The sequence below is a fragment of the Tigriopus californicus genome, chromosome 3 (genome assembly GCF_007210705.1).
Source record: "Tigriopus californicus strain San Diego chromosome 3, Tcal_SD_v2.1, whole genome shotgun sequence".
Lineage (NCBI taxonomy): Eukaryota > Metazoa > Arthropoda > Copepoda > Harpacticoida > Harpacticidae > Tigriopus > Tigriopus californicus.
The window spans coordinates 6,456,743-6,472,706 of NC_081442.1; the positions used below are offsets into that span (position 1 = coordinate 6,456,743).

The 15,964-nt window shown below is 45.2% G+C and overlaps 1 protein-coding gene and 1 long non-coding RNA gene across 5 annotated transcripts in view; one reads left to right on the top strand and one right to left on the bottom strand.

The window, feature by feature from the left end:
* Positions 1-15,964, bottom strand: part of LOC131878588 (brain tumor protein-like) — a 61,755-nt gene that overhangs the window by 4,823 nt on the left and 40,968 nt on the right. Inside the window, exons 1-4 of one of the 4 annotated variants that reach the window (XM_059224622.1) lie at positions 7,983-8,130; positions 6,807-7,627; positions 3,209-3,682; positions 1,018-2,614 (exon numbers count right to left, since the gene is read on the bottom strand). In XM_059224622.1, the coding sequence (XP_059080605.1) occupies positions 1,018-2,614; positions 3,209-3,682; positions 6,807-7,355 (2,620 nt within the window). In that variant the 5' untranslated portion in view covers positions 7,356-7,627; positions 7,983-8,130. Of the gene's footprint in view, positions 1-1,017; positions 2,615-3,208; positions 3,683-5,143; positions 5,369-6,806; positions 7,628-7,982; positions 8,131-15,964 lie in introns of those variants that run through there. The other 3 variants (XM_059224621.1, XM_059224624.1, XM_059224623.1) reach the window with 3 other exon arrangements.
* LOC131878590 (uncharacterized) lies at positions 10,025-14,033 on the top strand. Its single transcript, XR_009373047.1, has 3 exons — positions 10,025-10,922; positions 11,526-11,585; positions 11,677-14,033. It is a non-coding gene; the product is annotated as an uncharacterized LOC131878590 (long non-coding RNA).

The window sequence follows — 15,964 nt, forward strand, 5'->3', positions numbered from 1 at the left end:
TCTGTAAAAATACCAAGAACTTGAACAAGCCACATAATAACAAAAGTCAGCCAATAGGGTCGAGGCCAAAACGAAATCTGACCGAGAGAATGAGCACAAATCAAGCAATCAGTGCTCACTCTCAGATGGTAAGCATGATGTTCCAATCTCGCCATAAACCCATTCTAACAGGTGCGGAAACCTATCCACGGGAGTACTAAGCAACTCAACCACCCATCAACACAATGGAAGAAAACGTCGAGGACAATTACTCAAACCGCCCGCGGAGTTTGCGGCAGCGATTCACTTTGTTCAGGTCCCTTGGATCCGACCATCGCTTTTTACCGACAGTCCGAAAACCTCGATGTTCGAAGCAATCTGTGAGTAACAAAGGAACTAGAGGGGAAAGGAAAGTAGTGCTGATGAGGGAATCAGAAACGAGATAAAAATTAAGACAGGCAAAAAAATGACCGAAGATCTCGGCTCACTTCCCGTAATTGAATGTTCAATTGTTTGGGTAGGCAAGAAGACCAAGAAGCTTGCTTGAAAGCGTGAGTGAGTGAATGAGTGAGTGAGTGTCGGGGAGCAACCTAACGAACGAGAGAAAATAAGAGAAAGAATGAATGATCCACTAAGGCAAGCATTCAACTTGCAAAGTATGGGATGGAGTAGATGGGAAATGGGCGAGCCAAGCCGGGAACCATTACTATCATGTCTGAGAAAAGCACCAAAGGGAGGAGGAGATTTATAGCAAAGGCCGATGTGGTAAACATTCCTCAGGTGCAAAAGTGGATTCGAAATCAAAGGAACAGCAGCCAACAAGCTAAGCTCCTACATTACAGTTTAGTCCAATCAACCCTCCTCACGCAATTAGAAAGAGTAGAGGGTAATAGTACGTAGAGTAAGACTAGTAGGAGTAATAGAAGTCATAGTAGTAGTTGTTAGAATATTTAGCGAAGCTGCATGTGTTAGCGTACGAGGTGGAAGAAGAGGAGAACGCGTCGTAAAACAAATGAAGTATCTCTTTGAGGAACTTACCTTCTCCTCCAATTTGCCTCAGATAGGTGCCCTCGTAGTTGAAGACCTTCACGCAGTGGGCCCGGTTGTCAGAGATAAAGATCTCTTGACGGTCGTTGACCACGACACCATTGGGAAATTCCAAGTGTTTTGAGCAGCCAAATTTGCTCAGGACATTGCCCATTTGGTCAAAGATGATCACGCGCATCACTTTGCACTCGACCACGATAATGCGACCCTTGTGGTCCACACAGACTCCCCGGGGATGTTGCAAGATATTGGCGCCAAACTTCCGAACGAATTGCCCATATTGGTTATAGATCTGCACCTGGTGTGTTGGAGATCGCTCCGTCACGATGATGTCGCCGGACTGACGCACCACGGCAACACGGTTCGGGTACAGCAACTGGCCGTCCCGTTTGCCGCACTCGCCGAACTGGAACTTGAAACGACCCTCCTTGTCAAAGATCTGGATGCGGTGGTTGTTCGTGTCAGCCACGATGATATCGTTCTGGGCATTCACGGCCACGCCACTCGGCTCCGTAAATTGGCCTTCAAGCACACCGAATTCGCCGAATTTGCAATGGTAGATCATCTTTTGTCGCTTGATCTGAGATTTGGGGGGAAAGAGCGAGGTGTTGGCATGGGGCGAGCCCATGATCTTGGAGGTGAGGTCCATGAAATGATCATTGGAAGGGCCTCCGGGTGCTCCGCCTCCCAAAGAGGAGGAACCGGCCGCGGCAGCCGCGGCCGCCACAGCACTAGACAAGGCTGCGTAATGAGTCGCCGTTTGGGAGTCGTTGGAGCAAACCGAGCCGTTGAAGAGGAGGTTGTCTGAACCATTGGACCACTTCTCGTATGGGTTGTTCGAGTGGCCTCCCAATCCATTGGAGAGGTCGCTCAGCGAGGAATTACCGCTAACAAGTGGTCCCATAGCTCGGTTGAACCGCTTGGCCAACAACGAGTCCGTATCCAGCAGCGAGGAGCAGCTGGAAGCGCCAGAATTAACTCCTCCGTTGGAGTTCGCGTACGGATAACCGCCAGCGGTTGCCGAAACCGAGGCTGGGATCTGCTGTTGTTGTCTCTCCAAGAGGTTCTTCAAGCTGTTTCCATTCAGATGCATTCCATTGATAAGGTTCGTGGCATTGTTGTTGGAGGAGGCTGCAGCCAAAGTGGCGATGCCTTGAGCCAACCCGTTGGAGAGAACGTTGCCAGCACCGCTCACATTGCCGAGGAGAGGCGACAATCCCAGCGTGTGGTGCGAGCCAGATGACGACGAGGATGACGAGGACGAAGATGAAGGTGATCCATGCCCTGGAGCTTGAGACACGGGGCGCGAGATGGGCGGCTGTTTGCCGAGGTTGCTCAGCATGCGGTTGTTGGGCAACTCGCCCGATGACTCGCTTCGGATGCGAATGAATCCAAAGGTGTTCTTGATGGCCGATGGAACGGCGTTGGGGTTGGAGGCAAATTCGAAGTCGATCAAGTGGTCCAAATTGCTATCATATTTGGACAATGGGGCAAGGATGGCCGCGAACTTTTGCTCGATGGGTCGTTTGAACAAGAGGACCTCACCGCTGGAGGCGTGCTTCACCAAGCGTTCGATGAAGTCGTTCAGCTGAAAACGATGACGAAAAATGATCAGTTTTAAATGTCCGATTCCTTTCTTACAGTACACAACCACAGTGGAGTTGTTCATCTATCCTGGGGGTCAAGTCATGATAAGCGAGACACTCGGTCGAAGGAGCAGAATTGCTCCTTCGTCAATACTCATTAACACGGTCCCTTCCAATCAATCCACACAAACAAATAAATAGTCCTGCCAAGCGAAACCCCTCAATTTACATGCTGTGATCACTGATCCGGAAGAAGGTGTTGTTTACTTGCATGCAGTAACTCCCAAATTAATAATGCTCAATGCCAACTCTATTTAGGATGAGTGTCGTTCAGGAATTCACTTCCAGCTGTCAAAGTGAAATGCACTTTTCTGATTTCCCCCGTCAACATGATGTCTCCAACACTTTCACGCTTGGCAGGAAGACAGAGATTTTGAGACCATGCTTACCATCAACCTCGGTTCAGCGCTATGACCTAGCCCAAGTGGCAGGAGTGGGTGCGTTTCATATTCTTATGTATATAAAGACACATACACTCACACAGAGGCGGTCGAGCCAAGAGTGCCGCCTTTTTCAAGCAAGACCCATTTTCTTACCTGATAGATTTTCTCTACGGTCTCTTGCGACTTCTCGGTGTAGAGAGCCACTCCGGCTTGACGACTCGAATGGACGGCCTCCAGGTCTCGAAGGATCTCGGCTTTGCGCTCCTCCATAGCATTGGCGTAGTATTGAAATGCCTCATTGATTTCCTTTTGAGTCTTGACGAAATGATTTCCTAGCCTTTGCGAGGCACCCTCCGTATTCTTGAGATTCGAGCAGATCTCACTGGCCTTAGCTTTGCCTTCTTGGACGAGCTGGTGGATGGCCTCGAGCTCATGGAGGTCAGGATTGTTCGGTTGGTGTTGGTGTTGTTGCTGTTGGGCCGAGAGACAATGTTGTTGTTGTTGCTGCTGCTGCTGCTGTTGTTGTTGTTGTTGTTGCTGCTGCGCTTGGTGAAGGACCAAAGAACTATGAGTGTTCACAGAGGGTTCCGTCATCGAAACCAGATGACCATCAAAAGTTGGCATGAACTGCAAAACCAAGAAAAAAATCCCACATTAAGAGTTATTGTAATGGACGAATAGCAATGAGAAAGGGTTAGCATAACCAGCTTAACTCATAATGAGATGGTGACAAAATCGTGAAATAGACACTTGAACCCGTCTTGGGGCTCTTCCGATTATTCGGGCCATTTATCTGTATCAAATGGGCTATAACTCTCTACGGTTGGACGTACAATTCTATAACGTGGCGCGGGATATCCCATTTCCTGCACGCTTACCCGCCGTCAGGCCCCCCGCTTTCTCACTCAATTCCACAAACAATTGAAGATCGCGGTTGAATAAATCCTCATAAAGTTTAGCTTTTAAGTGCCAAACTTGGTTGGCGTATCCATGGACACTCGCCCAAGAGCGGGGACGGCGGGGACCCATGACTGATCGTTATTGCCGAGCCCAACAACGCTTCCTTCAACTTCTTCTTCTTCTTCCTCAAGCCGAGCAGTCCGGCTGAGTGTTTCACATTTGAGGGTTCGGAAAAAGTGCCACTTGACATAAATCAAAATAATCTCGAGTCGGCCAATAAATGGCGAATTTGCTTGATGCTCTTTTTTCTGCCTTCTCTCTTTTCTCGCCTCGCAACAAGATAGTGCAAAGGAGAAGAAGAGTAAGAGTAAGGATAACTAACGCATTCGGGATTTTTTTCCTGGTAGAAACCGAACGATTCCAATGCAAAGGAACAATCAGGGGAAGAAAATGGAAACCCATAACTTGGACTCTCGGCTTTGTTCCCTGTTAGTCCTCCTCTCATGCACCGTTCTCACACACACACACACACACACTGCGACAATTCAACTTTTGTTCCAACGACACTTGGACCAACATCACTCCTGGTGCTCTGCCACTTCTCTCCCCTCCATCGAGTCTTCACTAGACACGTACTTTTCGCATTAGACATTAAAAAATGGGGTGTCATCCGACACGACAAGAAGTCCTCGAAGAGGGGTCAAACCTATAACTCGCTTGCAGCTCCTCTCGGACGTGGTGAGCGGTAGTTGGCAGAAATCTACGACTTGGAAAAGTTTTAATCCAATGAGTGAAAGACACCAATCCCATAGAGATACGGAGCCGAGAATCTCGAGGATCTCAACTCATTGAATTCATAGCCTGGCTTTCCTTGTCTCAATTAAGCCAATTCTTTTCTTTGCATGGAGTAGGATGCCAGACATTGCAATGCTACGTAGTCTGACGGCGGCTGTTTTCGCACCCCAAACGACCGCCACAAAGATCATCTCGGACTTGTATCAATAGCGTGTTAGCGCTCCAGCTTTCTTGACTTACAAACTTGAAGGACTTCTTGAATTCGAAACAAATGGATAAAAAGGCGAGAGATACCCGAGCTGTTCCAATTTTCCAAAATTGCTTCTCGATGACAGGTATAATTGAGATATAATACTGATTCTACTGACATTAAAGAAAATGTTACATTCTTACCGTACCTTAAAGAAAGAAAGAGAAGACGAATGCTGTCGAATTGTCGATGATCGGGTTAAAAACGTTTAAAAAAGGGAATCACTAAAACGTTCAAACTAAGGTGATGATATAATGACTAGTGGACTGATTGAAAACGAATAAATGTCAATGCCCAATGCCTTCTAGGAAAGATCGTCTTTTTCTTTATGGCGTGTTGTACAAATTTAGCTGATAATCACAGATTGGGTGCTTAGGATCAGATGCATTCCCAAGAGCAACCATCACAAGCTAGTACGTTTGTGTCGTGATTGAAACTTGCCGAGAACATTAGACAACCTCTTGCAAATCTCATCACAGTTGGCCAATCCACGAGCCTCTACAGAAATATGGACTGTGAACGAGTTTCCCGTCAAATCGGCCGGCTCTTGGTCATAGCAAATCTGAGCCACTTCTCGAATTAAAGTAGATCTCTTCAATTAAAGGAAGACAATTTTTCATATTATCTGCGGTGTTTACTACATAACTTTGGACAAATCTCCTGAGACCTAATAGATTTGAGCCAAAATGTGGCCAAGTTCATCTATTCAACAAGATCTTGTGGTCGTATGAAGTGCTTATTTGGAATCAAATGAACGGTTTGTGAGATCAGAAATGTTTGCTTCCGTTCGCAGTCCACATTTCTAAAAGTTCGTGACCAATCAAAGCAAATAATTCGACCATTGACAAACTTCTATTTAAGACTCAAAATGTGACTGCTGATAATCAGACAGAGGAAACCCCCCCTACTACTTGTAGAGCCTATGAACTTCGCAACTTGTAGCATAATCATTGATGCTCTTTTTACATTGCCATTTTGTGATAAGTGAGTCTAATTGCAATAAATCATTTTCAAATACCACACTCAACAGGTCCTTGCCTAGTTCTGGAAGGAAGTTTTAGAGAAACACCACACATTACAGATCCCCGAGTTGAGTTATCGTGTAAGTTACCAAGATGACAACTCGGTTCTAAGCCAAGATCCCCCCTCCTCCTCCCCAAAGTAGTCCTTTCAATCAAACGAGACACAGTTGAATCACAGACTTCGATCCAATCATTCAGATTGGACAAGACTTAGACCAAAACTAACTTTCCCCCTTTTAGCGGCGACATTTTGGGTGAAAAACCGAATCGATTCGCAGAATCATATTTGCTCAAAGAGCACAATATAATTTCAAAAGATATGACACTAAAGTTTAACATTTTCAAACCGTTTTCAGAGCATTTTTTTTTTTGAAGTTGGCTAGTTATGAGGTTACGAAGATTTCTTTTCAAACTTATAACTTGTCGCAAAGCAATGGAAGAAACTAGGTCAGAGGTTTGAGCCTCGCCTGGCTAGAGAAGCAGGCCTTCATTCACATCATCCGTATGCAAGTTTCCGATAGGCTTGTCTGTATCAGAGTGATTCTCTCCCTGTGGGCGTGATTAGCGTCTTAAAGTATCCTTAAAAAAAGTGAGGGCGGAGGATTGAACAAGAGACCTCTTCCATGCTAGGGAACTGTACTAATCACTAAAATATGTCAATTCCCTAATTTCTGGCGTCAAATAAGAAAACATCCGGACTCTTTTCAAATACTTTCGAATGAGTCCAGACTGATCAGAGCTATTGGTCATACCGAATAAAAGTTATAAATCATTCATCACTTACATTATTTCCCAAGGAGATGAAACTTCCCCCGTCAGTGAGTGCTGGAACGCCAAAATCTGACAAGAGACCAGCCACCCCTCCATTACGCAAGGGCGTATCAGCGTGGCACGATGGACAACTGATCTTCTCGGGGTGATCTTGAATTCGTTCCAGGCACGATTGGCAGAATGTATGCAGGCACAACAGTACTTTCGGTTGAGACAGAGATCCATGACAGACCAAGCACTTCGAGGAGGAAGAACTGCTGGCAGACACTGACAAAGTGCCCGAGGCAAACACTGAAGGTTGTCCCAATGGTGAAGATCCTAATCCGGATGACGACGGCGAGGCCGCCGAAGACGTGGATGAACCCATATGTTCGGCCATGGACGAGGGCCCAGTGCTCGAGCCCCCATAGACATGGCTACTGGTACTGTTACCCCCCAAACCGGACTCCACGCTACTGTGATCATTGACCTGGTCCCCGCAGAGTGAACCTACGCCGGCACCATTGAGGCTGTCGATGGAAGGAGTGGGAGAGGCCATCTCACCAGACTTCTGTCTGACCATGCCTCTCAGGCCCAAGGGGTGGGGCACAGAAAAATCGTTAACGGCGAGGATCACCGGTCTGGGAACAGAGTATTGAACGGCGGGCACCAATGAGGCTGATGCGGCTGTTGTTGTGGTTGATGATGAGAAGCCAGCCTGGAACTGACCCTGGACTTCAATGATGCCAATATGAGGAAAGTGCTGAGCGCACTTTGCAAGGTATTCTGGGAATAGTTTCGTACAGAACCTTTGTTAGAGTTGCTCCATGAAATTGGCGCGGGTTCTGATCACACCTAGAATAAGTAGAACACAAAAATTGAACACATCTTCTGGGAAGGAGATCTTGTGGGGTTGTGTGTGCAATAAAAGGCAAGAAACACAAGGAGAGGGAAGGGCAAGGACAAGAGGAAGGGGAGCAAGGATCGAGCGCGCTTAACGTTTCCAACAAAACCGAGCTGACCGACAAACAGCTCAAATCCACGGGTGCCTGGTGACCAAATGAAGCTAGCTAGCCATAAGAGCTCTGGCTCAAGGCAGGCTACCTAACTGGGTTGAATGTGTTTCATCCTGGGATGGTAAACACTTTCGCCCGCCAAATCCTGAAAACTCAATGTATAAACCCCAACCTATTCATCGCCCATCTTTTACCTAGAACTGGCAGAACTGGGGAGGATCAAAAGACTCCCAACATCTAGTTGTTGTTTGTTCTGTCCACCAAGTTGAGGTGAGACTCATGGATTGCCGGGGAAGGCAACGCAACACAACCGACCAAACGAAACTTGTGTTAGAAGGTGGAATGGAAATGAATGTGTTCACCAAAGCGAGTCCGCAACGGATAGAATTCCTAGCAGCTTAAGCTCGATTGACTACTGGGATTGGAGAACATGGTGAAACTGTTTCTGTTTCTTTAGAACTGGATTGCGGAACTAGGTAAGGTCAGGGCAGCCATGTGGCTGGCAGTAGCTATCGTTTTCCTGGTAAGCAAGAGGTTTTGGGGTCAACTGACCATTGAACACCCAATTGCAGTACCAGTTGTCAGGATTACTCATCTGCTTAGGGTTAGGTCACGATCGGTGTCGTAACAAAACGGCGATGATGGGGACTGCCAAGACAATTTACAAGGGGTTAGTTTACCAGATTGGATGTACGTACGGTGAAAAACTTGCCCCGCAAAATGATTGGGTTTAGCAGAAAGTCTAAATGAAACACGATCGCAAACAAGTGACAGTACTTCGCCAATGCTATGGTTTCAGATATGATAACTGAATTTCATTTCAAGTTATTGAAGGTCGAGTTCGCTCTCCCACACATCATTACATAAGCCGAAGGCATTAAGCAAACATCCTTTCAGCATGAAAAATGGAAGTTACCAAGTACAACGAGTTAGTTGGTGACGACTAATAATAACGTCACCCCGACCGGTTTCCAAATTGATTCACTGAGAACTGTTAAAAATCTGCCACGCAAGAAAACAAAGCCCATTTGCCCAAACTAAGACAGATGGGTGTGTGGATAAACACTACAATCCTGAAATGGATTGGACGGTTCCGACACTGTTGCGTTCCAAAATACCCACAAACAAATATACTATGTACACACGCCTTAGGAATTGGTAGCACAATCGGCTTTGTCTGCGACTCCTGATACCGGGTAAAACGAGAAATTGCCTCGAGTTTTCCTATATATATCGTTACAAACACTTCCTACCAAAGTCCATATGATAGCTCCGATGGAAGAAAACGGCACCTTGAATAAAGACCATGATGATTCGTGATCAAATGATCATATATTTATTTTCAAGAGGAGACGGTTTCTTGCTTGTGCTCGAACCCGTCACTTTCTGGGTACCACCACCTCTTAATGCCAGTAAACCGTTCTACCGTATTTGCTCCCATGAGATTCGGTTCCGTCTCAAAAAGCAGCACTTGGCCGCCAACTGGCACAGGAAAATTAATAAATCAAATAGAAGAACTTTTGACATATCTTCGCTTTTTCTTGTTCTTCCCTAGGTCTGCCCACTGAAATCAGTAGGCAACCCATCCGAATGAGAAAGAATCACACTCGGAAGTTCCAGCATTCCAACAAAATTCCGTTGTTGTGCTGTTATCAGTCCCCAACATCAAGCGTACCTATACTGTTGTAGAGGCCATGCGCAGCATGTAGCGTGGACGTTTGTCATATATCTAGATGAGGAGCAAAAGGCTCCTCGTGACACATTCTTAAACATGTGTCATCAACTGGAATACATTGAGAGTGGTCCTGTGTGCCAAGATTCAACACGGACACACCAAGGTTTATTGGTGTTGCCATCTTTCTTCTTTGAGAAGATTTGGCCGCCACGTAAAAGAGACAGAAAGAACCTCTTCGTTTGTAGTATACAGCCGTGGCAATGATGACCAAGGACAGTCAGGGAAATGTACCCTGCCACTCAAAGCCACATATATACGTGCAGAGTCAGACGACCTAAGATGACCTAAGTCCGAGTGGGAGTTCGTGGTACTTTTGGACTTGAGGCTATGACTCATCTTCAAAAAACACATTAAACATGGTTTTGATTGGAATATATATCTATATATATAGAAACGAAGTACGCTTGCCGTCAGCCCATCCTTTCCACTTTACGGATGGGTGACAAACCTCAAGTCATGACGGTTCCTTTCCTTCTTTTCCCCAACGACCGGTGGTTCACTACAGGGACAATGGTCAGAACGGTCATGTAGTATGCGGAAAGTGTATGTTCCTTTTTTTTGCTTTGCCCAAATACGAGAGAAAAGATGGGCGAGCGCCGTTCATCTTGATCAATGTTAAGATATGTGGAAAAGTGGCATCATGTTATAACTTATGGTGGCATGATTCATCAGTCTGGCACAACTCTCTCAATTGGCTGATTCAGCTCAACCACACACATTATGGACAACCGAGTGAATGTAGTGCTACCTACGGATGTAGACACACAAACCGACCGACCGATCGACCAAGCGCAACTAGGCACGCACACAAGCGTTCCATGATCTCGGGTGACCGACTATTGAAACTCACCCAAGTGCAGTAGTTGGCCAAGTCCTTCGTTGTCCGTCTATCCATCCATACATTTATCTATCCATCCATCCATCCATCTATCCATCTACCTACCTACCTACCTACCTACCTACCTACCTACCTACCTACCTATCTATCTATCTATCTTTCCAACCTTAGACTATGAACGTAAGAGCTAGCTAACTTGCTTGCTTGCTTATGGCTGGCTGGTTACCTCTCATTCTCTCTCATCGCTGTCCGGTAGAACTCATGCGAAGGCCGAAGAATGAGGAGAAAGGCTGGTAGCACGAAATTTGATCTCATTTTGACATCTTCTGATCCTGGGCTCAGCATCACGGACTACTGCTATGGCTAGAATTTCTTCGCTGCCAGCCTCCCAGTCAACCCTCTCTGAGGATAGTAAATTACAACATCTATCACATGTCCTCGGAATTTTAATCAATCAATGAGATTGATTTTTTTCCTGTCCTCTCAGATGAAACGAGTTCATCCTAGGAGAGCACAAGTCACTTCTTCCGTTCTTTTTCATACCCCAACGTCATGCAGTACGTACGTAGCGTTTGAATTTGTTCCATCGCTTTCAATGACTGTGTGACAATTCATTTTGGTGATCTTCGTTTCTTCCTGTAGTTTTTTCCACACGTGATATTAATTTCTTCGTCTTTAATAAGGCCTGGGATCCCAATGGATTCCGGCTTGTGCACTATCACCACCCAAAGGACTTGGTATTATTCGCTCTTCCTCTTCTGATTCCCCCTACCTCTTTCTACCTAGTCTATACTTAAGGATGGCCCTGGAATAGTAATCCCTGATCCCTTCAAAATCGTCAAATCAAGATCGCGTGCCAGAGAATCCGTGTCTACAGCACGCCTCAAAATCTGGGTCAATCTGGCATTGCCGTCTCCGCGTGTCTCGTTTTAGGTTACTATAAGACAACCTTTGCTCCTCAATCTTGATACACAATTGTGGTGGAGCTCGTAACTTTAGGTACAAGCTCACAATTTAGGAAGAAGGGTCATATAGAACTATTACACAGACTTGATTTTCAGCCTCATTTATGATATTTGGGGCGCCAAATTCGAGCCACACTTGGAACTAAGAAATGAAGGTTTCCATAATGAATATCAAAACTATTAAGACCATCTCTTCCAGATTTGCCAGTATCTTCAAGTCGTGTCAGATTTGGCTTTCGGCGCACATACGGAAAAGCAAGTGAGTAATCCATGACAAAAAATTGAGGCAGCCCGAGAACAGGTGCGAGCTTATTTTGACTATATGGAGCAATTCACCTTGGAATTTTAAGCGCAAGTAGATTCGTACCTCCTTGACGTTGGGCAAAAAGTTATTTTTCATCGAAAAGCCAAATCTTCGACAACTTTGGAGCTACTCAATGCTACATCCTTGCTTCCTCGCTAATACCGAGATTTGACCAACACCCAGCCGACAAAGCAAGTGAGCACATTGCTGCCGTCTCAATCTTAATATCAATACAACAGAATGATGACATGCTTTTTCCTCTTCTCTCGATGCTTGTTGTCTCTTCCTTTTCAATCGTGGATGCATAATTTCAAAATGTTCAGAGGAGGAATCAAACTTGCGACCCTTGCTTAGAAGGCGAGCACGCTACCCACTGCATCAATTCTCGGGTAGCATGCCCGTTTCACAAAAAGCAAAGGCGCTTTTGAAACGATCAAGCCTACGATGTTGTTTCAGAAAGTAAAAAAGTTAGCGGTTACCGTCCAAGCAGTTTCGAGATCGAGAATTATTTGTTCAATGTTAAAGATCTACCTACCCCCATTTACCAGATAACATGAGCATCAAATAGCCTCATTTCCAGGTCGTGTTCTTCCGTCCCCTTTAGCGTTTAGCGTCGTCGAGCAGTGGTGGTAATGGCACGACAACGGCGATGACAAAAGGTTGAAGATGTTAAGTTCCAGACGATGGGGGAAGAAAAAGGGACCCGAGGAAAGAGTATAAGCAAGTGGGCACACCACTCACCACTGGTCTTACGTGAGGAGAGGCGGGAAAAGACGAAAAAGGGAGGACCGTGGATGAAGGTAGTAACAATCTCCTTGACCATGAATTTAGAGCCATTTTTACGGCATACGGGATCAGGACCGACAATGGCCATCATGCTGGTAACGAGAAGTGTGGACCGAGCGGGCAGCGACTTGGAACTGGCGAAGAACACAATTCACGAAAAGCTTTGAGCTTCGAGCTTCTTTCCAATCCATTGAAAGTGGCACAAAATCACCACTTCGTCTTATTCTGCTTACCCTGAAGCATTCAAAGAAAGTACGTGGAGCGAAAGAACGACTGACTAAGAAGGGCCTGAGTCCTTACGCAGGCTCATCTGACCTTGCATTAATGTATTACTATCACGACGCATGACGAGCTTACGGCTAACCCCGACCACCCCACCCCGACTGATCGTTTCACATGGAGTCCAAGTCACATGAAGTTCAACTTTGTGGTCTACACGATCAAGTTCCATGAAGGGGACAAGTAAGCAAAAGGGTGCCAACAGCTCGATCTTCAGTGTTGTTTCCTTCTCAATTCCCTCTTTTTATATCCAATCCTGAGAAGCGGAAGAGGCGGATTGTTCCTCCTCGGAGTTTGAACGCCCCCACAACTTCGACTAAGAGGAGAGGATCAAATACTTTCACGAGTCCATACGAAAAATATGGGTCGAGACAATCACAAAAAACACGATCCAACCCAAAGAATACACACATCTTGAGGTTACCCGCGCGATTGAGAAAACACGACCAAAGGGAACAGAAGAGGTCCTTGGGCCACTTCCGTGTCAAATTTAGGTCATCATCAGCTTTTTGTCCCATCTCCTCTTTTGCGTCTAATCAATGACTTGCTATACATCAAGAAAAAATATGTTTGTTAGGTGGCAAGGTATTGGCTCGGTTTTTTTCTCAATTCGAACAAGAGGTCGAGGAGGCTGGCCCGGCAGACTGACGAACGAATGAATGAACTAACGAACGAGCGAAGGAGCCCTCTCCCATCCAACTAACCATCTTGATCTTACTCTTGTCCCATTTTCAGAACTCGTGGTAAGCCATACTCGAAAGAATGATTGGGGACGGACCTAGGCTCGAGGGCTACTTCGCTTCTCTTGTGAACGTGTCGTTTATCACAATCTATGTAGTCATTGAGCTGACGAGGAAAATGGCTCGAATTCAAGAGCCTCGTGGCCAGATCAGTTTCGATCCCTAACCAACTGGTCCCGTCGCAAACCTCTGCTAGAATAAAACAAACCCTAGATCCAGGCACGGAAACCCCATGGACATATATAGATAGCATTGTGGAGTTAACGCGTATTGTCGTCCCATAATGTCGAGAAGATGATGTTGCTCGAATGAAGCTATGTAACGTGTTTTCATGATCTCAAACAAACTGTGAATTGATAAATTGAACTATTGATTAGGGAACCCTCGTACATGGCAGAGAATAAACCTGGGATACCCAGTTGGCAAAATATACTTTAAAATAGATTAGGTAACCAAGGGTTCAGGGAAAAGTGCTATTTGCTCACACAAAGTGGAATATTTGAGCAAATGTTTTCCCAATATTTTGCGCTGAATTCAACGGCTTGAAAAATCCATGGAAAAGTTAAAATATGTAATTTTCGTCACCGTTAAAAACGTTTGAAGTGCACAGTATCCTGAATAGTGGGCTCATGTTGTAAAATGGTCCCTCAAATTGAATCGTGAGTAGTCATGAAGTAATGATGATGGCCGCGACTAGATTGGAATGGCCTCAAACCGATTAAAAATTGACAAACCCATAAGCCAGGGTGCCCTATAGGTCTTAATCGCTTTTCGTCGATTGAAATGCTCCTGCGCATGTTTTATTTCTACGTAAAATGAGCCGTCATAAAAAGGAAAGCCCTCACCATGACGCAGTGAATGTGGAACGAGGCTAATTCAATCAAAATCCCAATTGTCGACGTCCGTCCGGCGGTGAAGATGATTAGGTTGGCGGCACAATGCAATTGTCAAGCCAGTTTCGAACACAATCTGATTAACTTCGGGCTCTTCATCATGCGACTCCGCCTCTAGCTAAGTCAATTCTTATGCATTGTGACTGATGCATGTCGAGCGAGGAAGTATGCCCCTCTCTCCCCACACACGAAAGCCAACTAGGAGGTGTTCAAACCACAACAAACCAGTCAGGCCATCATTTTATCCCTTCAATCAGTTTCTCCCTTACTTACCAAATGTGTTGTACATTAATATGGACGGACGTAAGCAGTATCGCTTGGTTTATTGATGTTACTACTTACTCCAACCTCTGGCACTGGAGAAGTTAGACGCTCAGGATTTGGGTAAGTCTGGACTGGACAACATTTTTCATTGGCCTAAGAGCCCATTTTTGTTTTGTTTGTTTGTTTTAAAAGCCTCGCCAATTTCATGGCTTGGGTCCCTAATTTATTGCGTTCAAAACCTCTAATGATTCTGGCAGTCTCGAAGAAGGAAACTAATGATTCAAGAAACCAATGGAAAAAAACAGACCGAGGAGCCTTTTTGTGGGCTTGGATTTTAGGATCCATTTTGGTCTTCTAAGAACGTCATTTCGTTGGCCGATTCATTAGAGGACAAATCAAGACTCACTCACTCACTCACTCACTCACTCTCCACCTTCAACACCACCCCTAACCCTTACGCCAATCTAACTTTTCATGATCCAACTTCGTCGAGTAATTTACACAACAGCGTACAAGAGCATTACAGCATTGAAAATTAAATAATGCAGAAAATTGCCGCAATGTTTTTCGCGAGTCAATTTTACTCCACTTTTAGCTGGTACTCTGCTCCCCAACTGTGGTCTCAAGGGGCATCACCCACAGCGACAAGCACGTAGACACAGAGACACGGAGACACAGGGAAGGAGGACAAGGAAAAAGTTTCTTTTACGTCTATCCCGAGAACCAACCCAGTTCAGTTGAACGAGGACAAAGAGCAAGAAGAGGAATGGAGTTAGTGGTCGATGGTTTGTGAAGTAACTCACCACCACCACTACTACCACAACTAAAGTTGGCGTAAAACTTTAGGTGTTTGAACTTGTCGTCACGAAGAAAGAGAGTAAGTTTATGTGGACTTAAGCACAAGTAACTAATTGCAAAAGTCACAGCAAGGTATTGCCGCCCACAGAAGAACTACTATAAAGTAATGAAAATAAACTGACCATGGCAAAATCGCCGATAACACAAAGACCAATCATGAAAAATTAGAAAGTAATGCTTGCTGGTACTTGCCGCACGAAAACTGATCAAATGATAAAAATTACGTAGCTGTTAACTTTCTCTATCAACATCACCGAATCTGAAATGAAACAGTAATCCATCAAGTTGTAAGCTCTTGGTTCAGTTTCCATTTTAGGCTAAAAGGATTATCAAAAAAGAGAGGAATACTGAAGGTATTACCATTGTGAAATCCAATGGAAAAAAATGTGTCGCCATATTTCAATGACATACTGCTTTTATGAGGGCATTAACTAATCTAATTATAAATTATGCTTTATTATATTTTTGAAATCAGAATATTTGCTTTCATTCCATTTCTCGCGTTCTCGTATAC